The sequence below is a fragment of the Melopsittacus undulatus genome, chromosome 22 (assembly GCF_012275295.1).
Source record: "Melopsittacus undulatus isolate bMelUnd1 chromosome 22, bMelUnd1.mat.Z, whole genome shotgun sequence".
Classification (NCBI taxonomy): Eukaryota; Metazoa; Chordata; class Aves; order Psittaciformes; family Psittaculidae; genus Melopsittacus; species Melopsittacus undulatus.
The window spans coordinates 37199-61433 of record NC_047548.1 but is presented as its reverse complement, the minus strand read 5'-3'; the positions used below and the strand labels follow the sequence as shown (position 1 = coordinate 61433).

The window sequence follows — 24235 nt, the reverse complement described above, 5'->3', positions numbered from 1 at the left end:
GGTCCGGGGGGGGGTGGGGGTCCCGGGGGGGGGGGGAGGGGCGGGGGGGGCTCACCGGGGTCGGTACCGGTCGCTGCGATGGGGCTGACGGCAACGGCTGCGGGCGTGGGAAGGCGGCGGAGGGGGGGGGGGGATGCGCCGCCTCCCGGTGCGCGGGGGGGGGGACGGACACGGGGGGGGGGGGACGGACACGGGGGGGGGGGGGGGGGAGAGCCCCAATTGTGCCCCCCCCACTTGTGCCCCCCCCCCCCCCCAATGGGGCTTGAACCCCCATGAGGGGTCGGGTTCTGCCCCCCCCCGGGTTTGATGCCCCCCAGACCCCAAAGTGCCCCTCTCTGCACCCACAAGTGACCCCCCCCACATGAATGGAGCCCCCCCAAATGTGCCCCCTAAAGGGGTTCAATGGCACCCCCCAAAATGGATGGGCCCCCCAATGAGGCCCCCCCCCACTGTATGGACACTCAAATGGGTCAAAGGTGTCTCCCCGCTTGCATGGACCCCCAAGTGTGCTCCCAATGGGTCCCCCCAAACTGCATGGACCCCCCCAAATGTACCCCCCACTGTATGGACCCCACAAATGTGCCCTCTAAAGGGGTCCAATGACCCCCCCATTGCACAGACCCCCAGATGTGCCCTTGAAAGGGGTCCAGGGACCCCCCCCCACTGCATGGACCCCCCCAAATGTGACCCCTAAAGGGATCCAATGACCCCCCCGTCACCACATGGACACCCCAATGAGCCCTCCTCACTGTATGGACCCCCAAATGTGCCCTCTAAAGGTGTCCAATGAACCCCCCCCACTACACAGACCCCCAAAAGGGATCCAATGACCCCCCCCAATTGAGTGGACCCCCCCAAATGTGCCCCCCCACTACATAGATCCTCCCAGTAAGACCCCCCCACTGTATGGACCCCACAAATGTGCCCACTAAAGGGTTCCAATGAACCCCCCCCACTGCAAAGACCCCAAATGTGTCCTGTAAAGGGGTCCAGTGACCCCCCCACTGCATAGACACCCCAAATGTGCCCTCTAAAGGGGTGCAGTGACCCCCCCACTGCATGAACCCCCAAATGTGTCCTCTAAAGGGGTCCAGTGACCCCCCCACTGCATAGACACCCCAAATGTGCCCTCTAAAGGGGTCCAGTGACCCCCCCACTGCATAGACACCCCAAATGTGCCCCCTCCCACCCCCCCCACCTCCCCCCCTTCCCTGACCCCCAAAACCCCTTCAACTGCCCCTCCCCCAAACAAACACCTACAACCAGTGGGGCCTCATCTTTATTGTGTGGGTAGAGGGGGTACCCAGACGGGGGGGGGTGTTGGGGGAGGGGGGGGCACTCCTGACCCCCCCCCCACCCCATAGCACCCTATGGGGCTCACTTGTATAGGATGTCATAGTGACCAGGGCGGTAGAGGAGGCAGACGCGGGGCTGGGACCCCTCGGGGAACACATGGGGGTTGGTGGCCCCCCCCCTCACCCCGGTCCATGTACTCCACCAGGATGGACACGTGCAGGGCACGAGCCAGGGCAATGATGTGGATGTGGTCACTCTCCTTGCACATGGGCTCCACCTCCTGGGGGGGGGGTAAAAACCAGTCAAAACCCAGTAAGAACCCAGTAAAAACCCATTTGAGATCCATTCAAGACCCATTCAAGGCCCATTCAAGACCCATTCAAGGCCCATTCAAGACCCATTCAATCCCGATTCAAGACCAACTCAAAACCCATTCAAGGCCCATTCAAGGCCCATTCAAAACCCATTCAAGACCCATTCAAGGCTCATTCAAGGCCCATTCAAGACCCATTCAAGGCCCATTCAAGACCCATTCAAAACCCATTCAAGGCCCATTCAAGACCCATTTAAGACCCATTCAAAACCCATTCAAGGCCCATTCAAGACCCATTTAAGACCCATTCAATCCCCCTTCAAGGCCCATTCAAGACCTGTTCAAGGTCCATTGAAAGCCCATTCAAGGTCCATTCAAGGCCCATTCAATCTGCACTGCATATACATTCAATCCCCATCCAACCCCTACTCAATCCCCACTCCATCCCCATTCATTAACCCTCCATCCCCACTCAATCCTCACTATCCCCACTCCATCCCCATTCATTCCCCCCTCCATCCCCACTCAATCCTCACTCTATCCCCACTCCATCCCCATTCATTCCCCACTCAATCCCCATTCATTACCCCCTCCATCCCTACTCAATTCCCACTCAATTCCCACTCCATCCCCATTCATTCCCCACTCAATCCCCACTCCATCCCCCCTCCATCCCCATTCAATCTCCACTCCATCCCCATTCAATCCCCATTCATTCCCCCCTCCATCCCCACTCAATCCCTACTCCATCCCCCTCCATCACCACTCCATCCCCATTCAATCCCCACTCAATCCCCATTCAATCCCCACTCCATCCCCCTCCATCCCCATTCAATCCCCACTCAATCCCCATTCAATCCCCACTCCATCCCTACTCAATCCCCACTTCATCCCCCTCCATCCCCATTCATTCCCCACTCAATCCCCATCCATCCCCATTCATTCCCCCCTCCATCCCTACTCAATCCCCACTTCATCCCCCTCCATCCCCATTCAATCTCTATTCAATCCCCCTCACCCCCCACCTGCTGGCAGAACTCCTTGATGCTCCTGCCCCCCTCCAGGAACTGCTCAAAGAATCTCCGGTGGCGCTGGAGGCATCCGGACGTCAGCAGCCGCAGGTAAACCACCAGGTAGTCAGAGGTGCTGGGCTCATTGAAGGCTGCCAGCAGCTCCGGCAGCGGCACCCGGCGCTCCACGCGCTCGATCAGCTCCATGAACTGCCAGGGACACATGTGTGTTAACAGGGGTAATACACAGATACACGTGTGTGTTAACAGGGGTAATGTGGGGACACACATGTGTTAACATGGGTAACGGGGGACACATGTGTTAACATGGGTAATACACAGATACACATGTGTGTTAACAGGGGTAATGCATGGGGACACACATACATGTGTTAACATGGGTAACACGGGCACACATACATGGGTGTTAACATGGGTAATGCATAGGTACACACGTGTTAACATGGGTAATACACAGATACACATGTGTGTTAACATGGGTAATGCATGGGGACACACATGTGTTAACATGGGTAATACACAGATACACATGTGTGTTAACATGGGTAATGCATGGGGACACACGTGTGTTAATGTGGGTAACGTGGGGTCACACATGTTAACGTGGGTAATACACAGGGGCACACATACAGGTGTTAACATGGGTAACACAGGCACACATACATGGGTGTTAACATGGGTAATGCATAGGTACACACGTGTTAACATGGGTAATACACAGGGGCACACATACATGTGTTAACATGGGTAACGTGGGGTACACACACACGTGTTAACATGGGTAATACACAAGAGTACATGCATGTTAGCACGGGTAACACAGGGGTACACACACATGTGTTAACATGGGTAATACATGGGGGCACACACACACACAATGTATTAACATGAGTAATACACAGGGATACACACACACGTTAACATGGGTAACACAGGGATACACACACATGCATCACTGTCACACGTACACACACGTGTGTCACTGTCACCCCCACACGTGTCACTGTCACAGACACCCCCCCACATGTGTCACTGTCACACACGTGTCACCATCACCCCCCCATGTCCCCCCCATCCCACCGTGTTGTGGAAGTCCTCGATGGTGAACTCGGTGAAGCCCTGAGCCACCAGCTCCTCCTTGCTGCGCGCTGACACCTCCTTGAACCTGGGGGCAATGGGGGGGGTCATAGGGGGGCATTGGGGGGGGCATGGGGGGCAATGGGGGGGTTATGGGGGGGGAAATGTAGGGGCAATGGGGGGGCTATGGGGGGCAATGGGGGGGTTATGGAGGGGTCATGAGGGGCACCCACAGGGCTCGGGGAGTCTAGGTATGGAGGGGCACCCAGAGACTTGGGAACAGCCGGGAGCCCATAGGGTACCCCAAGAATGGGGGGGGGGACACGGACGGGACCATGGGTCTGGGAGGGGCAAAGACACCCAAAGGACTTGGGAAGGGGCAGCCAGGGGGTGGGGGGGTCTTTGTATGGGGGTGCCTGCTATGGGGGGGTCTCTGCTATGGGGGGGTCTCTGCTATGGGGGGGTCTCTGCTATGGGGGTACCTGGGATGAGGGGGTCCATTCTATGGGGGGGTGCCTGCTATGAGGGAGTTCCTTCTATGGGGTTTCCTCCTATCGGGGGGGTCTCTGCTATGTGAGGGTCCCTGCTATAGAGGAGTCTCTTCTATGGGGGGTCCCTGCTATAGGGTTTCTTCCTATGGGAAGATCTCTGCTATGGGGGCCTGTTCTATGGGGGGTCCCTGCTATGGGGTTTCCTGCTATGGGAGGGTCTCTGCTATGGGGGGGTCCCTGTTATAGGGGGATCCATCTCCTGGGGGGGGAGTCCCTTCTATGGGGGGGGTCCCTGTTATGGGGTTTCCTGCTATGGGATAAGTCCCTTCTATGTGAGGGTCCCTTTTATGGGATGGGTCCCAGCTATGGGGTCTCTGCTATGGGGTCCCAGCTATGGGGTCTGTGCTATGGGGTGTGTGGGGGAGGGGCTGGGGCACCTCTGCAGCTCCTGCCCATCCTCCAGCAGAGCCTCCAGGTGAGCGAAGCCAAAGGCTCTATAGAAACAGTTCCCGTCCGGCCGCGTCTTGCGGATGTACGAGTACTTCTGGAGCAGGTCCTGGGGGGGGGGGATGGAAGGAGACCCCAGACCCATAGCACAGCCCCCCCAGCCCCATTGCAGAGCCCTTCACTGCCCCCCCCTCAGCCCCATAGCACAGCCCCCCCCAGCCCCATAGCAGAGCCCTTCACTGCCCCCCCCTCAGCCCCATTGCAGAGCCCTTCACTGCCCCCCCCCCAGCCCCATAGCGGAGCCCCCCCAGCCCCATAGTGATGCTGCCCCCCAGCCCCATTGCAGAGCCCTTCACTGCCCCCCCCTCAGCCCCATAGTGATGCTGCCCCCCCAGCCCCATTGCAGAGCCTCCCCAGCCCCATAGCAGCCCCCCCAGCCCCATTGCAGAACCCACACAGCCCCATAGCAGAGGCCCCCCAGCCCCATAGCAGCCCCCCCAGCCCCATAGCAGCCCCCCCAGCCCCATAGCAGACCCCCCAGCCCCATAGTGATGACCCCCCACACAGCCCCATAGCAGACCCCCCAGCCCCATAGCAGAGCCCCCCAGCCCCATAGCAAACCCCCCCAGCCCCATAGCAGAGCCCCCCAGCCCCATAGCAAACCCCCCCAGCCCCATAGCAAACCCCCCCAGCCCCATAGCAGAGCCCCCCAGCCCCATAGCAGCCCCCCCAGCCCCATAGCAGCCCCCCCAGCCCCATAGCAGCCCCCCCAGCCCCACATCGGCCCCACCTTGATCTTCTGCTGGTAGATGTGGTCGTCCTCAGCATACTCCTTGTAGAGCACAGTCAGGTCCAGGCGCTCGGACACCAGCGGGTTCTGCACCGCGATCTGGGGGGGGCAATGGGGGGACCCCAAGTACTTGGGGGGATGGACACACAAAGGGGGGGGGGTGGGGTACAAAGGGGGGGGTTTGGGGGTTCTAAAGGGGGGATTGGGGGGGGACAAAGGGGGGGTTTGGGGGGTCCAAATGGGGGGTTGGGGGGGTCCAAAAGGGGGGGATTTGGGGGTCCAAAGGGGGGGGTTTGGGGTCCAAAGAGGGGGGTTGGGGGGGTCTAAAGGGGGGGTTTTGGGGTCACAAAAGGGGGGGGTTGGGGGTCCAGAGGGGGGGGGTTGGGGTAGAAAAAGGGGTTTGGGGGGGTCCAAAGGGGGGTTTGGGGTCTCACCTCCTGCTGGATCCTGTCCTGCTGGGCCATGATGGCCTCATCGTAGGCCAAACAGTTCACACCTATGGGGGAGGGGGGGTCAAGGGGGGGGTCAAGGGGGGGTCAAAGGGGGACCCCTCCCCCCCCCGCACTGTGGGAACCCCCAAACTGGGCCTGGGGGGGGGGGGGGTGGGGGCTACAGGGACCCTATGGGGGATGAGGGGATCTCTAGGGGGCTATGGGGGGGCTATGGGGAGCTATAGGGGGTCATGGGTGACTATGGGTGTTGTTGGGGCGCTACAGAGCTATATGGGGCGCTATAGAGTGTTATAGGAGTGCTATGGGGCGCTATAGGGCTCTATGCAGGGCGCTATGGGGTTCTATGAGGGGTGCTATGAGGTTCTATAGGAAGCTGACACACTATGGGATGCAATAGGAGTGCTATAGGGCGCTATGTAGGGTTCTGTGAGGCACTATAAGAGCACTATGGGGTGCAATAAGAGTGCTATGGAGCGCTATGGAGTGTTATAGGGTGCTATGTGGTGCAATAAGGGCGCCATAGGGCGCTAAAGGGCCCTATGGGGCGCTATGGGGCTCTATGGGGTTCTATGGGGCACTGTGGGGTGCAGTAAGAACTCTATGAGGCGCTATGGAGTGCAATAGGAGCGCTATGGGGCTGTATAGGGCTCTATGGGTCTCTATGGTCTCTATGGGTCTCTATGGGTCTCTATAAGTCTCTATGTGTCTCTATAGGTCCCTATGGGTCTCTATAGGTCTCTATGGGTCTCTATAGGTCTCTATGTGTCTCTATAGGTCCCTATGGGTCCCTATGTGTCTCTATAGGTCCCTATGGGTCCCTATGTGTCTCTATAGGTCTCTATAGGTCTCTATAGGTCTCTATAGGTCTCTATGGGTCTCTATAGGTCTCTATAGGTCCCTATGGGTCTCTATAGGTCCCTATGGGCCTCTATAGGTCTCTATAGGTCTCTATAGGTCCCTATGGGTCTCTATAGGTCTCTATAGCTCTCTATAGGTCTCTATGGGTCTCTATGGGTCTCTATAGGTCTCTATAGGTCTCTATAGGTCTCTATAGGTCTCTATGGGTCTCGGTCCGTCCGGTACCTTCTGCATCTCCTCCGAGCGGCTCCGGCTGCTGCTGAGGCTCCTCCGCCGCCATCATCCGCCGCAGCCCCGCCCCGCGCAGCGCTTCCGGGTCACCGCCAGCACCGCTTCCGGAGCACCAGCCGCCCCGCCGGAAGCGCGCCAGGCCCCTCGGCGACAAGCCCCGCCCACAGGCGGCGGAAGCACCAATCAGCACGCAGAGCGGGCGGGAGGACACGCCCCTAGAGACAGACCCCGCCCCTAGCGACAACACGGGAGCGAGGCGGCCACGCCCCTAGCAACAACCCACGCCCATAGAGACGAGGGGTGTGTCCGGGGACGAGTCGGGGGCGGGGTTATGCAAATTAAACGCCGCAGAGGACTCTGGGAGGCTCTTCAGCGGGGGGTTCTCGGGGCTCAGTGGGGTTCAGTGCCTAAGATTGAGGGTAAAAGAGCGGAGGAGAACGGGGAGAGAAGTGGACACCGAACAGTAAAATAATGGGGTCGTCACCATGACCTCAGTGAGTATTGATCTTATTGTCCTCCGGGATAGGGAAAGGGTTTAGGCTTTGATCTCTTGCCTAGCATCAATTACCGTGTGTGTTCCTATCAGATCAATACTCGATGCGTTATCGATAGCAGGACTCGGTGTTAAACGGGGTTCTCGATGTGGGAGCCGGACCTGGGGCTGGTTAAAGCCAGAGCGAAGCTGATCCTGATCCCATCCCACACCCGTTATCCTGGTGTCTGGGATCCCCTTCCATGGTGTCCAGAGCAGCTCCCATAGGAGAGCAGTGGGGCAGGACCAGGGGTGATGGGGTCAGACTGGAGCAGGGGGATTTAGGCTGGGTTTAAGGAAGCTCTTCCCTGGGAGGCGCTGGCACCGGGTGCCCAAAGCTGGGGCTGCCCCATCCCTGCAGTGCTCAAGGACACAGGGGTTGGGATTGGGAACGATGGGGGCACCGAGCCTGGAATAGGAACCGGAAACTAAGCCGGTTCCCTACCCCTTGGGTCAATGGGGTCCACACTTACTTACATCACGGTTATCTTTGCTCACCCCTCGTTTCCCATTCCATACATTGTTCCCTATCTTATCCCGCATCTTTATCCCGGTTTCCCATCCATAAACCTCCTAAAACCCCAGCAATCCCACCCCAAATCCCCCCATAACCCCCACCGCTCTCCTCATTACCATAGCCACACCCCCTCGCTGTGCTCTGATTGGCCGTGCGCGGCGCGGTGGGCGTGTCCTGCGGCCGCCATCATGTCGGAGCGTGAGGAGCGGCGGTTCGTGGAGCTGCCGCGGGACTCGGTGCGGTTGATGGCCGAGAGCTCCGGCCTGGAGCTGAGCGAGGAGGTCCTGGCGCTGCTGGCGGAGGATGTGTGTTACCGGCTGCGGGAGGCCACGCAGGTGAGGGGGGGACCGGTAATGGGACCGGTAACGGTAACAGTAACACTACCAGTAACAGTAATGGTACCGGTAACGCTACCGGTAACAGTAATGGTACCGGTAACACTACCGGTAATGGTACCGGTAACGGTAACAGTAACACTACCGGTAACAGTAACAGTAATGGTACCGGTAATGCTACCGGTAATGGTACCGGTAACGGTAACAGTAACACTACCGGTAACAGTAACAGTAATGGTACCGGTAATGCTACCGGTAATGGTAATGGTACCGGTAACACTACAGGTAACAGTAACAGTAATGGTACTGGTAATGGTACCGGTAACACTACAGGTAACAGTAATGGTGCCGGTAATGCTACCGGTAACACTACCGGTAACACTGTCAGTAACGGCACCAGTAACGCTACCGATAACGGTACCGGTAACAGTAATGATACCGGTAACACTACCTGTAACACTACCGGTAACGCTACTGGTAGCATTACCGGTAACAGCACCGGTAACGGTACCAGTAACAGTAATGGTACTGGTAACACTACCTGTAACACTACCGGTAACGGTGCTGGTAACAGTACCAGTAACAGTAATGGTAGCGGTAACGGTGCCAGTAACGGTACCAGTAACACTACTGGTAATGGTACCGGTATCAGTAACACTACCAGTAACAGTACCGGTAACACTAATGGTACCGGTACCGGTTCCCCCCCACCCCCCGGTACAGAACAGCTCCCAGTTCATGAAGCACACCCGCAGGCGGAAGCTGACGGTGGAGGACTTCAACCGGGCTCTGCGATGGAGCAACGTGGAGGTGAGATGGGGACCGGGGGCTCTGGGGGTGCTGCGGTTGCCATAGCAACACCCCCATTGTGTGTATAGGTGTGGAGATGGGGGGGAGATGCTGGGGTTGCCATAGCAACATCCCCATTGTGTGTACAGGTGTTGTTATGGAGACTGGGGGCTCTGGGGGTGCAGGTACTGGGGGGGGGGGAAATGCTGTGGTTGCCATAGCAACAACCCCATTGTGTGTATAGGTGTGGAGATGGGGACCGGGGGCTCTGGGGGTGCAGGTACCATAGGGGATGATGCTGCGGTTGCCATAGCAACATCCCCATTGTGTGTATAGGTGTGGAGATGGGGACCGGGGGCTCTGGGGATGCTGGGGTTGCCATAGCAACATCCCCATTGTGTGTATTGGGGTGGTGATGGGCACTGGGAACTCTGGGGATGCAGGTACCAGGGGGTGGGGGGGGAGATGCTGTGGTTGCCATAGCAACACCCCATTGCCTGCCCCTCGCCACAGGCTGTGTGTGGATACGGATCCCAGGATGCTCTCCCCTTTCGGGCCATCAAGGAAGGGGAATTGTACTTCCAAGAGGATCGGGAAGTGAACCTGGTGGAGCTGGCTCTGGCCACCAACATTCCCAAGGGATGCGCTGAGACAGCCGTGAGAGGTGAGGGGACCCCCCCCAAAACCCAGTACCCCCCACTGAGGGCAATGCACCAGCACCAGCACCACCGCTCTCTTCCAGTGCACATCTCCTATCTGGATGGAAAAGGCAACCTGGAGCCACAGGGAGCTGGTATGGGGGGATCACAATGGGGTGGGATGGGGGGGGTGTTCCCCCCCATAGGGGACAATGGGGTGATGTTGTACCCCCCCCACAACCACCATTGCAGTGCCCAGCGCCGTGTCCACGCTGACCGAGGACCTGCTCAAGTATTACCAGCATGTGACCCGTGCGGTGCTGGGGGATGACCCACAGCTGATGAAGGTGCATTGGGGTTGGGGGGGTCCCTGTTCCTGCCACCCTGCACCCCAACATGGATATGACCCCCCCCTTCCTGCCCCCTTGCACCCCAGCATGGGGGTGACCCCCCCTGCACCCCAACATGGATCTGATCCCCCCTTCCTGCCCCCCTGCACCTGAACATGGGGCTGACCCCCCCTCCCCCCCTGCACCCCAACACGGACCTGACCCCCCCATCCCCCCCATAGGTGGCCCTCCAGGACCTCCAGACCAACTCCAAGATAGCCGCACTGCTCCCTTACTTCGTCTACGTGGTCAGCGGGGTGAGCACCAGGGATGGGATGGGGATGATGGATCCCATGGGATGGGGACGATGCTTCCCATGGGATGGGGATGATGGATCCCATGGGATGGGAACGGTGCTTCCTATGGGATGGTGATGATGGATCCCATGGAATGGGGATGATGGATCCCATGGGATGGGAACGATGCTTCCCATGGGATGGGGATGATGGATCCCATGGGATGGGGATGATGGATCCCATGGGATGGGGACGATGCTTCCTATGGGATGGGGATGATGCTTCCTATGGGATGGGGATGATGGATCCCATGGGATGGGAACGATGCTTCCCATGGGATGGGGATGATGGATCCCATGGGATGGGGATGATGGATCCCATGGGATATGTATGACGTTTCCCATAGGATGCAGCCCCTCCACCACCCCCATTCCCCCCCATAGGTGAAGTCCGTGAGCCACGACCTGGAGCAGCTCAATCGCCTCCTGCACATCGCGCGCAGCCTCATCCAGAACCCGTTCCTGTGCCTGGGCTCCTACGTCTGCAGCCTCATCGGCAGCGTCATGTACTGCGTTCTGGAGCCGCTGGCAGCCTCCATCAACCCCCTCAACGACCACTGGACACTGCGGGACTATGCGGCCATGCTCCTGAGCCGCATCTTCTGGTGCGCCCAGGGATGCTGGTGGTGTCCATCACACCGCGCTGGGGCCGGTGGTGACAGCCTCGTGCTGCTGTTGTCCTCTGTCCCCATAGGACTCATGGTGATTTGGTGAGTGGACTCTACCACCAGATCCTGCTGTCGCTGCAGAAGGTGTTGGCTGACCCCGTGCGTCCGCTCTGCTCCCACTATGGGGCTGTGGTTGGGCTGCATGCGCTGGGGTGGAAGGTGAGTGATGGAGAGGGGTCAGCTCCATCCCATTGACCCTTTCTCTCCCCTATTGCCCCCTTCTCTCTCCATATCCCCATCCCATTGCCCCCCTTTTCACCCCATATTCCCATCCCATTAACCCTTTCTTTTCCCCATCCCATTGACACCCTTCTCTCCCCATGTCCCCATCCCATTACCCCCATTCTCACCCCATATCCCTCCCCAGGCCGTTGAGCGGGTGCTTTACCCCCATCTCCCCACATACTGGACCAACCTACAAGCAGTCCTGGACGATTACTCCGTCTCCAACGCGCAGGTCAAAGCCGATGGGCACAAAGTCTATGGAGCCATCCTGGTGAGCCCCTCCCCTTGCTATGGGGCCGGCTATGGGGCACACACCTTCCCCACTGCCCCTTTTCCTTCCCTTCCTCCCAGGTGGCTGTCGAGTGCCTGTTGAAGATGAAGGCTCAACAATCGCCCTCACCGGTGCCTGGCAACAACCGGTGCCGCGAGGCCTCCCCACGGCACAGCCCCAAACCGGACCCAGAGCTGCCCTTCGGCCTCGGGCGCCCATTGCTGCAGCTGGGGGGGGGCAGCAGCACTGGGCCCCCCCCCTCCTCCTCCTCCTCCTCCTCCTCCTCCCTTCACCACATGTACCATGAGCTCTATGACTTCTTCGGCGACAGCCTCGCCTCCCGCTTCGGCACCGGCCTCCCCACCGCAGCCTCCCACCCCCCCGAGGGCCCCCCCGACGGCGGCCGCAAGGACCCCGACGGCAGCGCACGGAAGATGCCTCAGCTGACGGCGAGCGCCACGGTCAGCCCGCGGGACGAGGACCCCCCGGTACCGGTACCGGTAGCACCATCACCGCGCCCGGTCCCGCAGCGCCCGTCCGCCGGCCTCCCGCGGCCTCGCGGCGCTCCCCGGCAGCCGGGACACCGCCCGGGACCCCGCGACGTGTTCCAGAAGTGCCGCTTGGCGCCGCGAGGACCCCCCAGGTTCAGCTTCGTCATCGCCGGGCGCCAGGCCGGGCGCCGGTGCCAGGGCCGCCGGTTCCAGACCTGCTTCCCGCAGCACCATGGGGCCGGACACGTGTCCCGCTACGCGCAGAAGCTGCCCATGATCGGGCGCAGCTCGCGCCCCACGCGGAGGTGGCCTCGGGCTGAGTACTCACTGCACCTGCTGCTCTGAACACACAATAAATGGGGCTGAGGTCATGGTGTGCAGGATGTGGGATGGGGATGGACTGAGGGATGGATCTGAGGGTGGGTGGAAGCATGGGGAGATGGATGGGGGGGTTCTAGGATGGGAAGCATGGGGAGATGGATGGGGGGGGTCTAGGATGGGAAGCATGGGGAGATGGATGGGGGGGTTCTAGGATGGGAAGCATGGGGAGATGGATGCATGGATTCTATGTTGGATGGATGGGTAGATCTGAGGCTGGATGGAAGCACGGGCACATGGATAGATGGATGGATGGGGGGGGTCTAGGATGAATGGGTTCTAGGATGGATGGATGGGCAGATGGATGCATGGGGTTTAGGATGGGAAATGTGCAGATCTGAGGCTGGATGGAAGCATGGACACATGGATGGATGGATTCTAAGATGGATCAAATGGATGGATGGATTCTAGGTTGGATGGATGAACAGATCTGAGGCTGGATGGAAGCATGGAAAGATGGATGGATGGATTCTAGGTTGGATGGATGACCAGATCTGAGGCTGGATGGAAGCACGGGCACATGGATGGATGGATTCTGAGATGGATCAAATGGATGTATGGATTCTAGGATGGATGAACAGATCTGAGGCTGGATGGAAGCATGGACACATGGATGGATGGATGGGGGGGTTCTGGGATGGGTGGATGGACCCAAGGCTGTGGGTGGATGGATGGAGGGAAGAGATGGAATCTAGGATGGGAAGCATGGAAAGATGGATGCGTAGGTTCTATGATGGATTGGGTGGATGGATGGGTTCTAGGATGCATAGATCTGAGGCTGGATGGAAGCATGGACAGTTGGATGGATGGATGGGGGGGTTCTAGGATGAACCCAAGGCTGGACCTAAGCCCAGGCCATGGGACACATGTGTCCTCAGTTGGACGGGTTTGATCTGTATGGATAAAGGGATGCACACACTGACGGGTAAAGGCAGCGCTCGGCAGTGCCAGCACCTGCATTGGGACGTGCTGGGACGAGCCAGGATGAGCCCCTCCCTGCGCCGTGGGGCAGAGGAGGAGTGGGGCGGGACAGTGGGGCAGCCCCATGGCTGGAACATGGCTGCCTCCACCCTGCAACTGGTGGAACTGGTCCTCCATGGAGCCGCCTTCCTCTGTGGCATTGCCTCTGCCGCGGCCCTCACCGTGGCGCAGGTACCGGGGGGGGATATGGGGGGGGATATGGGGGGATATGGGGGGAACGTGGCCCCATTGCATCAAGGTGCAGGCGGGGAGATGTGGGGCACAGCAGCTTCACCCCACACTTACCCCAGTGCCTCCATCCTGCTCCCACCTTGACCCTGGTCCCCATCCCCTTGCATCTCCTACACCCCCATATTGGTGCTCATGGGTTGCTATGGGGCACAAAGGGGGGGATTGACCCCAATGGGGATGCAGGATGGAGCCTGAGCTTCCTCCTCACCTCACTGGTCTGTCCTGCCCAGGCTGTTCCCTATGGATACTATGGGGTTTGATGGGGGGGTGTCACCATCATCATCCTCTCCTTGCTGCCCGGTTGTAGGGGGAGTTTGGGGGTCAGTGCATCCTCTATGGCAGCGTGAGCTGGAACGGGACCACACTGGTACCCAAAGCCTTCAGCCACCTCTCCTTGTGCTACTTCATCTCCGGGGTCTCCATCGTGGTCGCCCTTTACTGCTTCGCATCCCTCCTCTATGGCATCTTTGGCTGCTGCACTGGCGAGACCCATTGGTGAGGAGGGGGATGTGGGGCTGGATGTGACCCCAACCCTCCATCCATCCCTATCCTGGATCCCTTGTGATGCTGACACCCTCCTGGCAGGGACCGCTCCTGGCTCCGCATCACCTTGGTCGTCACCATCATCATCCTCTTCTTCCTCCTCATCTCAGCCTGCATCCTCCGTGTGGGGATGGACGTGCTCTGTGCATCCATTATGGAGACCAAGGGGGTATCCAGGTACCAGTGACTGTATCCATGGAGACCAAGAGGGTATCCAGGTACCAGTGATTGGTATCCATGGAGACCAAGAGGGTATCCAGGTACCAGTGACTGTATCCATGGAGACCAAGAGGGTATCCAGGTACCAGTGATTGGTATCCATGGAGACCAAGAGGGTATCCAGGTACCAGTGATTGGTATCCATGGAGACCAAGAGGGTATCTGGGTACCAGTGACTGTATCCATGGAGACCAAGGGGGTATCACGGTACCAGTGATTGGTATCCATGGAGACCAAAAGGGTACCCAGGTACCAGTGACTGTATCCATGGAGTCCTGCTCATCCCTGTGTACCCCCCATTACAGCTGCTGGGATGCCCAACACTCCCCATGGGCACTCTACAGCCCCATCCACTTCTACAGCAACCTCAGCAGTGCACAGGTGAGTTGGGGGGGGGGATGCTGTGGGGCTGGACCCATAGCACCAAGGAGAGGAAGTGGTGACCCCCCCATTGTGTGTCCCCACAGTCCTCGGCCTGGGTGACCGTGTTCCTGTGGTGTCTCCTGACCGCGCGGCGGCTGTTGCAGCGACACCGGGAGCACCGGATCCCACTGCTGGGGAGCAATGGGGCCGAGTGAGGCGCTGAGGAAGAGGCCACTTATGGGGGGAGATCGATATGGGCCTGATGGAAATGGGGGGGGGGGTTGGGTTGGTGGTGTTGGGTTGGGTGGTGTTGGGTTGGTTGTTGGGTTGGGTTGGTTATTGTTGGGTTGGGTCATGGATGGGTAGTGCTGGGTTGTGTTGGTTGTTATTGGGTTGGTTGTTGTTGGGTTGGGTTGGTTGTTACTGGGTTGGTTGTTACCAGGTTGGTTGTTACTGGGTTGGTTGTTACCAGGTTGTTGTTATTGGGTTGGTTGTTACCAGGTTGTTGTTACTGTGTTGGTTGTTATGGGGTTGTTGCTATCGAGTTGGTTGTTATGGGGTTGGACTGTTTCAGGGGCTGAGCTGTATTAAAGACACGGGTGTCATAGCTGAGGCTGTGCCTGAACCTGAGTGCTTGGAGGAGGAAGGATCCTGGGGGGTCCCCATGAGCAGAACCTCCCTCTGGGTGGGGTGTTCCCTATGGGCAGTACAAAGGAGGGAGCAGAGCTTGGAGGTCCTGGGAGCAGGAACCCGGCTTAGGGCCCCATAAGGACAACTACATAGAAGCCATAACACGGAACACAGACGATCCTAGGCAAGAGATAGGGAAGCTCATCCCCCTTCCTGCCCCGGGGTACAGGCGGCCTCACACTCACTGACATCACGGTCACCTCCCTCCGCCCTCCCTCCCCGTTCTGTTGTGACCCCCATCTCCTCCCACACGCTCACCCCGTTTCCCATGCACTGACTCCCCCACAAACCATCCCCCAACCCCCCACTGAATCCCCCCCAGCGTCCCCTGCGCTCCCTTAGGTTTCTCATTTGCATAACCACGCCCCTCCCGTCGGCTCTACCATGGCCGCGCCCGAGGCTCCTCCCTGTGCGTCACGCACGGAAAGATGGCGACGCCCACTCCCTCACCTACACTTCCGGCATCGCTGATTCGCTGGGGCCGCCGAGGAGTGGGCGGGACTTCCGCTAGAGTGGGAGGGGGCCCTAAACAGACTTCCGGTAGGGGCACAGCGTTGCCGTTCCCGGACGGTGCGAACGGGGCCTGGACGGGGGGGGGGGAAACGGGGGGGAGGGGGGGTAAAAAGGGGGGTCCCGGTAAAGGGGGGGGGGATCCGGTAAAGGGGGGGTCCGTTAAAGGGGGGGGGAATCCGGTAAATGGGGGGGGGGTTCCGGTAAAGGGGGGGGGGATCCGGTAAATGGGGGGGGGTTCCGGTAAAGGGGGAGGTCCGTTAAAGGGGGGGGGGATCCGGTGCCATCGCCGCTGTCCGTGCCCCCCCCCAGGCCGCCATGAGCCTCCAATGGACGGTGGTCGCCACCTTCCTCTATGCCGAAGTCTTCCTCGTCCTCCTGCTCTGCATCCCCTTCGTGTCCGCGGCCCGGTAGGGATGGGGGGGGGCCGGTACCTATAGACGGTAATGGGGGGGTCTGGTGCCTATAGACGGTAATGGGGGGGTCCGGTACCTATAGACGGTAATGGGGGGGTCCGGTGCCTATAGACGGTAATGGGGGGTCCCTGGTGCCTATAGACGGTAATGGGGGTCCCGGTACCTATAGACTGTAATGGGGGGGCCGGTACCTATAGACGGTAATGGGGGGGCCGGTACCTATAGACGGTAATGGGGGTCCCGGTACCTATAGACGGTAATGGGGGGGCCGGTACCTATAGACGGTAATGGGGGGGGTCCGGTGCCTATAGAAGGTAATGGGGGGGTCCCGGTGTCTATAGAAGGTAATGGGGGGGTCCCCAGTGCCTATAGAAGGTAATGGGGGGGGGTCCCCAGTGCCTATAGAAGGTAATGGGGGGGGTCCCCAGTGCCTATAGAAGGTAATGGGGGGGGGTCCCCAGTGCCTATAGAAGGTAATGGGGGGGGGTCCCTATGGTTCTGGGGGGGTCTTGGCTCTCACCCCCCCCACCCATTGCAGGTGGCAGAAGATCTTCAAGTCGCGGCTGGTGGGACTGGCTGTGGCCTATGGGAACACTGTCTTCATCGTCCTCATCATCATCCTCATCCTCCTGCTGCTGGGTGCGTGCGGGGGGGGTCCCCATGTACCCCATGTACCCCATGTACTGATACCTGTGTGTTGTATTGAGCACCATGGATTGGATTGATACACATGTATTGTATCGATACCTATATGTTGTATTGATACCAATACATTGTATTGATCTCCATGTATTGTATTGATACGCATGTATTGTATTGATGCCCATATATTGTATTGATCCCCATGTATTGTATCAATACCAATAGATTGTATCAATCCTCATTATTGTATCGATACCCATATGTTGTATCAATACCAATATGTTGTATCAATCCCCATATATTGTATCAATACCAATATATTGTATCGATACCCATATATTGTATCGATCCTAATGTATTGTGTTGATACATATATATTGTATTGATACCCATACATTGTATCTATACCCATTTATTGTATCGATGCCCATGTATTGTATTGATCCTAATGTATCGGTACATATATACTGTGTTGATATCCATCTATTGTATTGACCCCCATATATTGTATTGATCCCCATGTATTGCATTGCTCCCCATCTATTGTATCACTCCCCATGTATTGTTCCCCATCTATGTATTGATCCCCATCTATTGTATTGCTCCCCATGTATTGTATTGATCCCCATGTATTGTATTGATCCCCATCTATTGTATTGCTCCCCATGTATTGTTCCCCATCTATGTATTGATCCCCATGTATTGCATTGCTCCCCATGTATTGTCTCTCTCCCCATGTACTGACCCCCCCATTTCCGCCCCACAGACGCCTACCGTGAGACCCACAAGTACTCCATGACAGACCGTGTGGCTCTGCAGAGCAGCCCTGGAGCTCTGGAGCACTTCCACATGAAGCTGTTCCGAGCACAGAGGAACCTGTACCTGGCAGGGTTTGCTCTGCTGCTCTCCTTGTGAGTGGGGGGGGCTGAAATGGGGGGGTCTGAAATGGGGGGGGTCAGAAATGGGGGGGGTCTGAAGGGGGGAGGGTGAAGGGTTTCAATGGGGGGGGTAATGAAGGGGGGGGTCTGAAGGAGGGGGGTCTGAAATGGGGGGGTCTGAAGGGGGGGTTGAAGAGGAGGGGGGAGTCTGAGGGGGTGGGTTCTGAAGTTGGGGGGGGTAATGAAGGGGAGGGGGGTTCTTAAGGGGGGGGTTGAAGGGGGTGGGGTCTGAATGGGGGGGTATGAAAGGGGGTGTCTGAAGAGGGGGTTTGGATTGGGGGGGTGTCTTGGGGGGGGTTAAGGGGGTTGGGTGTTAATGGGGGGTCTGAAGGGGGGTTGGATTGGGGGGGTTCTGAAGGAATGGGGGGGTTAAGGGGGGTTGGGTGTTAATGGGGGGTTAAGGGGTTGTTAATGGGGATGTTAATAGGGTGTTAATGGGGTGTTGGGTGTTATTGGGTGTTAATGGGGTGTTAATGGTGTGTTAATGGGGGTGTCCCATCCCGCAGCCTCCTCCGCCGCCTGGTCACCCTCATCTCCCAGCAGGCTGTGCTAGGAGCCTCCACTGAAGCCTTCCGCAAACAGGCAGAGGGGGCGAGTCAGGCTGCCCGGAGGTACATGGAGGACAACGATGCCCTAAGGAAGGTACCATGGGGGTGATGGGGGGGGCACAAACACCCCCATACCCCTCATACACCCCCCCCATACCCCCCTTCATACCCCCCCCATAGCCCCCCCCATAACCAGCTCCGTGTCCCCTTCCCCACCAGCTACAGGAGGCTGGGGGCAATGGGGGTGGCACAATAACCCCCATACCCCCCATAGCCCCCCCATAATTAGCTCCATGTCCCTTCCCCAGCAGCTGCAGGAGGTGGGGGGGCGATGGGGGGTGACACACACACAATAACCCCCATACCCCCCCATAGCCCCCCCATAACCATCTCCATATCCCCCTCCCCAGCAGCTACAGGAGTCTGGGGGTAATGGGGGGTGACACACACACAATAACCCCCCCCATAACCATCCCCATGTCCCCCCCCCAGCAGCTACAGGAGTCGGGGGGTGATGGGGGCAGCTCCTCCCCTACCCAGGATGACAATGAGACCCTCAAGGCCAAGGTGGAGAAGCTGAAGGAGGAGCTGGCCCAGAGCAAGCGCTGTAAGGATGGGGGGGGTAACATGGGGGGGGTCACTGGGGTTTGGGGGTGACCCTGACCCCCCCCCCCCCCCCCCCCCCCCCCCCATAAGCGCTGGAGAAGGCAGAGAACGAGGTCCAGGCCATGAGGCGTCAGGCGGAGGGGCTGACCCGGGAGTACGACCGGTTACTGGACCAGCACGCGCGTCTGCAGGTACTGGGGCGGCTATGGGACCCCCATAGAGCACCATGGGACCCCCATGGTACCCCTATTATCACCATGGGACCCCCTTTAACACCATGGTACCCCCATTAGCACCATGGTACCCCCTTTATCACCATGATATCTCCATTAGCACCATAGTACCCCCATTAGCACTGTGACACCCTCTTTATCACTATGATATCTCCATTAGGACCATGGTACCTCCATTATCACCATGGTACCCCCATTACCCCATGGCACCCCCATTAGCCCCATGGTACCCCCATTAGCCCCATGGTACCCCCATTAGCACCATGGTACCCCCATTAGCCCCATGGTACCCCCATTAGCACCATGGTATCCCCTTTATCACCATTGTATCCCCATTAGCCCCATGGTACCCCCATTAACACCCCCTTTACCCCCCCTTTTAGGCAGCCCATGATGGCCCCCGGGACAAGAAGGAGGAGTGAATGGACCAAGCACAGACCCCAAGAGCTGGGGCAGGACTCGAGGTGTTGCCAGGGACGCCCCCCGCCTTTCCCCATATGTGGGGGGCAGGAAGGGGTTTGGGCCCCATTTCTATGGGTCACAGCATCCCCCCCCCTTTCCCCATATGTGGGGGGCAGGAAGGGGTTTGGGCCCCATTTCTATGGGTCACAGCATCCCCCCCCCTTTCCCCATATATGGGGGGCAGGAAGGGGTTTGAGCCCCATTTCTATGGGTCACAGCATCCCCCTCCATCCCCTTTCCATGGGGGTGCCCTGGGTGTGGGCAATGGGACCCCTTCACGCAGCTTCTGCTTCAATAAACCTATGGGATCAGGTGGGGTTTGTGTCCTCTGCCCCCCAAAACGGAGCCCACTGAGGTTCACCCCCTTTATTGGCACCGTGCACAGGCAGTGGGTGTGGGGCGCGCTATGGGGCAGGATGTCCATTGCTCTGTCCTTCACCTGCGCCCCATAGTGCTGCAGGGCCATGGGGCAGTCTGTCCATCGCGAAGTTATGGGGCCGCCGTCCTGTGGGGCGCAGCCCCCTGGGTGTGGGGCGGACCCATCTGCTCCTCTATGGGGCACAGTGCAGGCTATGGGGCGCAATGCAGCACCCGGGCCTGGCCCCGCAGCGCCTCAAACTCCCTCTGCACAAAGTCCGTCAGCGCTTTCCTTATCTCCAGCTGTGGGGCAGAGGAAACAGGCCCCATAGAACCAGGGGGACTCCCCATAGCAGCCCCACACCTATAGGGCATCCCCCCATTACTCACCGTTGATGTGCCCTCAGCCCTCAGCCGCTCCAGTAGGGGCCGGACGCTGAACGGTCGCCCCACAACCACTGTGATCCGCTATGGGGCAGCATCAATGCATCAGTACCCCACCCCCTGCCCCATAGCTCAACCTGCAGCACCCCCCTCCTGCCCCATAGCGTGTGTTGTGCCCCCCCCATCACTCACCTGCCCCACACGGGGCACGTAGGGGCGGGTGTTGGGCAGGACGTCGTTCATGCCTGGTTATGGGGTCAGCAGCCACCTGCATGGCCAAGCACCAGGACGGGCCCCACAGCGGGAGCCAGCCCCACATCCCCCTGCCCACAGCCCCACAACCACCCCCCCCCCATTCCTCCTGCCCCACATCCCAGCCCCGCTCACCCCCATGCCACAGGGGCAGGACGACTGGGTCGAGGCTGCACTCGGCCAGGAGACGCCCGATGCCTATGGGGGGGCAAAGTGGGGCACTCTATGGGGCTGGGCAGCACTTGGGGGGCACAAGAGCAGGGAAGGGGCAGAGGAGCAGTTGGGGGGGGAAGGCAAATGTGGGCAGCAAGGGGGTAACAGAGAGGGGGTTGAGGGGGGAATGGGGTCAAGGAGCATTTGAGGGCGTTGGGGGGCAGATGGGGGTGGTTGTGGGGTGCAGTTGGGGGGCAGATGGGGTGGGTGTAGGGCATGGATATAGGGCAGAAGGGGCTGTTGTGGGGCACAGATGGGGGTCAGAGAGGTGGTTGTGGGGCACAGATGGGGGCAGAAGGGGCAGTTCTGGGGCACAGTTGTAGGGCAGAAAGGGGCGGTTGTGGGGCAGAAGGCGCTGGATGTGGGGCACAGTTGTAGGGCACCATTATGGGGCTCACCCCACTTGAAGCGCACGAACTCCTGCCCCATGTTCACTTTGCCTGTGGGGGGGGACGACAAGAACCCATAGTCGATGGGGGTGGGGGCACCACAGCTCCCCCCCCCCCCCCCTTACCCCATTGCTCCCAGTCCCTCCCAGTCCCCCCATTCCCAGTATTCCCAGTACCTTCAGGGAACATGTGCACCCAGTCCCCTTGGTTGAGCTTGTCCAGGATGAAATCCATCCCGCGCTGGTAAACGCCATCCCCTGCACGCACCCATTTAACGCAATGGGAACCCCTCCCAGTTCAACCCAGTATAAACTGGCAGCACCCCAGTGCCCCCCCCAGTCCAAACCAGTATAAACTGGGAGCACCCCAGTGCCCCCCCCAGTCCAAACCAGTATAAACTGGGAGCACCCCAGTGCCCCCCCCCAGTCCAACCCAGTATAAACTGGGAGCACCCCAGTGCCCCCCCTGCCCCAGTCCAACCCAGTATAAACTGGGAGCACCCCAGTGCCCCCCCCAGTCCAACCCAGTATAAACTGGCAGCACCCCAGTGCCCCCCCCAGTCCAACCCAGTATAAACTGGGAGCACTCCAGTGCCCCCCCCAGTCCAAACCAGTATAAACTGGGAGCACCCCAGTGCCCCCCCTCCCCCAGTCCAACCCAGTATAAACTGGGAGCACCCCAGTGCTCCCCCCCAGTCCAACCCAGTATAAACTGGGAGCATCCCAGTCCAACCCAGTATAAACTGGGAGCATCCCAGTGCCCCCCCTGCCCCAGTCCAACCCAGTATAAACTGGGAGCATCCCAGTCTCACCCCTGCACACTGGGACGCAGCGGCCGAGGCTGAAGAAGAGCGAATGCAGCTCCCGTGTGAAGCAGATGTCAGCGGCCGTGGGGGTCCTGGGGGGGGAGGGGGGGGTTGGGCCATGGGGGGGGGGGAGGGGGGCTGGGGGGGGGGGGAACCCCCAAACCTGCCCCTCCCCCCCCCTCACCAGCGCATCTTGTGCAGGCTCCAAACGTGGCGAAGCTTCAGGGAACCTGGAGCGGGGGGGGGGGGGGGGGATGGGGGGGGAACAGAGACAGGGACCTCATAGGGAGTCCCATAGAGATACATGGAGAGCCCCATAGGGACACACAGAGACCCCATAGAGATACATTGACACTCGCCCCCCCCCGGCCATAGAACCCCATAGAGACCCCCACACCCAGCATCACCCTTCAAAGCACAGACCCCCATTGAGACCTCCCAGGACCCCCCCCCTCAAACCAGGGACCCCCATTGAGACCCATAGAGACACCCCTCAGGAACCCCCCCCACTGAGACCCCCCCAAACCAACGACCCCCCCCATAGAACCCCCCCAATAGATCCCCCCCATAGACCCCCCCATAGACCCCCCCCATAGATCCCCCCCATAGACCCCCCCCACAGATCCCCCCCATAGACCCCCCCATAGACCCCCCCCCACAGAACCCCCACCCATAGACCCCCCCATAGACCCCCCATAGACCCTCCCATAGACCCCCCCATAGACCCCCCCCATAGAACCCCCCATAGATCCCCCCCATAGACCCCCCATAGACCCCCCCATAGACCCCCCATAGCCCCCCCCATAGACCCCCCCCTAGCCCCCCCCGTACCCCAGAGGTGGGGGTCGTCCATGCAGGACTGGTGGTTGGACAGGGTGAGCAGGGGGGTGCGGGGCCCGCGGCCCTCAACCAGCTGGTGCAGGACCTCAGCGTTGTGAACCCGCAGGCGGTTCAGGTACCCTGGGGGGGGGGAAATGGGGGGGGGGTGAGGGGGGGGAAATGGGGGGGGGGGGGGGGGGGGCATGGGGGTGGGGGGGGGGGTGGGGAAAAGGGGGAGAGGGGTAAAAAGGGGGGGAGGGGGAAAAGGGGGGAGGGGAAAAGGGGGGGAGGGGGAAAAGGGGGGAGGGGCAAAATGGGAGGTGGGGGAAAGGGGGGCAGGGGAAAAGGGGGATGGGGAAAAAGGGGGGGAGGGGGAAAGGGGGCGGGGTTCCGGTGACCCCGTGACCCCCCCGTTGCTCACGTGTCCACACGCAGCTGTACGTGCCCACCAGGCCGGTCACGAGGCGGCTCGCGAGGGACCAGGACAGAGGCGGCGCCGCCGGAAACGGCCACGGTACCGACAACGGCATCGTGCATGGCGGAACCGGAACCGGGGGTCACGGGGGCACCGGGGGGTCACCGGGAGGTCACGGGGGCACCGGGTCACGGACGGACCGGAACCGGCACCCGCACCCGGTTCGGGCCTACACTGCCCGCCCCACACATCCCCCGGGCGTAAAGCGCCGCCGACTGTCGCAAACGTCGCGCAATGAGGTTCGCGACACAGTGAATGGGTGCCGTCAAGCGCCGAGGGATGTCGCCAACGTCACGTAAAGAAGCTGCTCCCCTGCCGTCAAGCGAGGCCGGTTAAGTACAGTGGAGGGGTGCCGACAAGTGTCGTGTGATGTCGCAAACGTCACGTAAAGGGTCTGCTCGTCTGCCGTCAAGCGAGCCCTGTTCACAGCAGACGGGTGCTACCAAGCGCGGCGTGATGTCGCAAACGTCACGTAAAGAGTCTGCCCCCCTGCCGTCAAGCGAGCCCGGTTCGCTACACAGGGGATGAGTGCCGTCAAGCGCCGCCTGATGTCGCAAAGTCAGTGAGTTGTGGTGGTTTTACTGCCATTAAGCGTCACGTGATGCCGCACCACGACCCATCGCACAAGCCCCGCCTCCTCCCCGC

At 59.8% G+C, this 24235-nt stretch overlaps 5 protein-coding genes across 8 annotated transcripts; 3 read left to right on the top strand and 2 right to left on the bottom strand.

The window, feature by feature from the left end:
* Positions 1 to 1266: 1266 nt before the first annotated feature.
* OTUB1 (OTU deubiquitinase, ubiquitin aldehyde binding 1) lies at positions 1267 to 7117 on the bottom strand. The gene is made up of 7 exons (XM_034071814.1): positions 6981 to 7117; positions 5880 to 5941; positions 5446 to 5544; positions 4646 to 4764; positions 3721 to 3805; positions 2635 to 2829; positions 1267 to 1576 (listed from the first exon to the last, which is right to left on the bottom strand). The coding sequence occupies exons 1-7, from the start codon at positions 7036 to 7038 to the stop codon at positions 1394 to 1396; spliced, it is 801 nt and encodes a 266-aa protein (XP_033927705.1). The 5' UTR covers positions 7039 to 7117; the 3' UTR covers positions 1267 to 1393.
* On the top strand, positions 6918 to 12507 carry TAF6L (TATA-box binding protein associated factor 6 like). Of its 2 annotated transcripts, none has more exons than XM_034071813.1 (11): positions 6918 to 7286; positions 8157 to 8370; positions 9094 to 9180; positions 9673 to 9823; positions 9902 to 9952; positions 10050 to 10144; positions 10369 to 10443; positions 10866 to 11086; positions 11176 to 11308; positions 11517 to 11645; positions 11977 to 12507. In XM_034071813.1, exons 2-11 carry the CDS (start codon positions 8224 to 8226, stop codon positions 12454 to 12456), a joined length of 1569 nt encoding a protein of 522 aa, XP_033927704.1. In that variant the 5' UTR covers positions 6918 to 7286; positions 8157 to 8223; the 3' UTR covers positions 12457 to 12507. The 2 variants fall into 2 exon arrangements, with proteins under 2 accessions (XP_033927704.1, XP_033927703.1); XM_034071812.1 differs by having other exon boundaries at positions 11726 to 12507.
* Positions 12508 to 13522: 1015 nt separating this feature from the next.
* TMEM179B (transmembrane protein 179B) lies at positions 13523 to 15119 on the top strand. Its single transcript, XM_034071800.1, has 5 exons — positions 13523 to 13666; positions 14034 to 14221; positions 14312 to 14446; positions 14794 to 14869; positions 14956 to 15119. Exons 1-5 carry the CDS (start codon positions 13571 to 13573, stop codon positions 15064 to 15066), a joined length of 606 nt encoding a protein of 201 aa, XP_033927691.1. The 5' UTR covers positions 13523 to 13570; the 3' UTR covers positions 15067 to 15119.
* An 813-nt stretch (positions 15120 to 15932) lies between these two features.
* LOC117437454 (B-cell receptor-associated protein 31) lies at positions 15933 to 20209 on the top strand. 3 transcript variants are annotated; one of them, XM_034071820.1, is made up of 8 exons: positions 15933 to 16081; positions 16364 to 16461; positions 17006 to 17106; positions 17876 to 18020; positions 18554 to 18689; positions 19088 to 19202; positions 19292 to 19392; positions 19818 to 20209. In XM_034071820.1, exons 2-8 carry the CDS (start codon positions 16370 to 16372, stop codon positions 19854 to 19856), a joined length of 729 nt encoding a protein of 242 aa, XP_033927711.1. In that variant the 5' UTR covers positions 15933 to 16081; positions 16364 to 16369; the 3' UTR covers positions 19857 to 20209. The 3 variants fall into 3 exon arrangements, with proteins under 3 accessions (XP_033927711.1, XP_033927712.1, XP_033927710.1); XM_034071821.1 differs by having other exon boundaries at positions 16021 to 16111; positions 19091 to 19202; XM_034071819.1 differs by having other exon boundaries at positions 16021 to 16111.
* Positions 20210 to 20214: 5 nt separating this feature from the next.
* Positions 20215 to 24010, bottom strand: TAFAZZIN (tafazzin, phospholipid-lysophospholipid transacylase). The gene is made up of 10 exons (XM_034071818.1): positions 23537 to 24010; positions 23128 to 23256; positions 22481 to 22526; positions 22303 to 22388; positions 21668 to 21748; positions 21501 to 21542; positions 21025 to 21087; positions 20830 to 20882; positions 20644 to 20721; positions 20215 to 20556 (listed from the first exon to the last, which is right to left on the bottom strand). The coding sequence occupies exons 1-10, from the start codon at positions 23643 to 23645 to the stop codon at positions 20467 to 20469; spliced, it is 777 nt and encodes a 258-aa protein (XP_033927709.1). The 5' UTR covers positions 23646 to 24010; the 3' UTR covers positions 20215 to 20466.
* Between the last annotated feature and the right edge of the window lie 225 nt (positions 24011 to 24235).

Coding starts and splice junctions, on each gene's coding strand:
- LOC117437454 (XM_034071820.1), top strand. CDS start 16,370: ATGAGCCTCCAATGGACGGTGGTCGCCACCTTCCTCTATGCCGAAGTC. Junction 19,203..19,291: donor GCTGGCCCAGAGCAAGCGCT/GTAAGGATGGGG, acceptor CCCCCCCATAAG/CGCTGGAGAAGGCAGAGAAC. Junction 19,393..19,817: donor ACCAGCACGCGCGTCTGCAG/GTACTGGGGCGG, acceptor CCCCCCTTTTAG/GCAGCCCATGATGGCCCCCG.
- TAF6L (XM_034071812.1), top strand. CDS start 8,224: ATGTCGGAGCGTGAGGAGCGGCGGTTCGTGGAGCTGCCGCGGGACTCG. Junction 8,371..9,093: donor GGCTGCGGGAGGCCACGCAG/GTGAGGGGGGGA, acceptor CCCCCGGTACAG/AACAGCTCCCAGTTCATGAA. Junction 9,824..9,901: donor CGCTGAGACAGCCGTGAGAG/GTGAGGGGACCC, acceptor GCTCTCTTCCAG/TGCACATCTCCTATCTGGAT.
- OTUB1 (XM_034071814.1), bottom strand. CDS start 7,038: ATGATGGCGGCGGAGGAGCCTCAGCAGCAGCCGGAGCCGCTCGGAGGA. Junction 5,942..6,980: donor GCTCGGAGGAGATGCAGAAG/GTACCGGACGGA, acceptor CCTCCCCCATAG/GTGTGAACTGTTTGGCCTAC. Junction 5,545..5,879: donor AGGACAGGATCCAGCAGGAG/GTGAGACCCCAA, acceptor TGCCCCCCCCAG/ATCGCGGTGCAGAACCCGCT.
- TMEM179B (XM_034071800.1), top strand. CDS start 13,571: ATGGCTGCCTCCACCCTGCAACTGGTGGAACTGGTCCTCCATGGAGCC. Junction 13,667..14,033: donor CGGCCCTCACCGTGGCGCAG/GTACCGGGGGGG, acceptor GCCCGGTTGTAG/GGGGAGTTTGGGGGTCAGTG. Junction 14,222..14,311: donor TGCACTGGCGAGACCCATTG/GTGAGGAGGGGG, acceptor CCCTCCTGGCAG/GGACCGCTCCTGGCTCCGCA.
- TAFAZZIN (XM_034071818.1), bottom strand. CDS start 23,645: ATGCCGTTGTCGGTACCGTGGCCGTTTCCGGCGGCGCCGCCTCTGTCC. Junction 22,527..23,127: donor GGACGACCCCCACCTCTGGG/GTACGGGGGGGG, acceptor CCCCCGCTCCAG/GTTCCCTGAAGCTTCGCCAC. Junction 22,389..22,480: donor AGCCTGCACAAGATGCGCTG/GTGAGGGGGGGG, acceptor CTCCCCCCCCAG/GACCCCCACGGCCGCTGACA.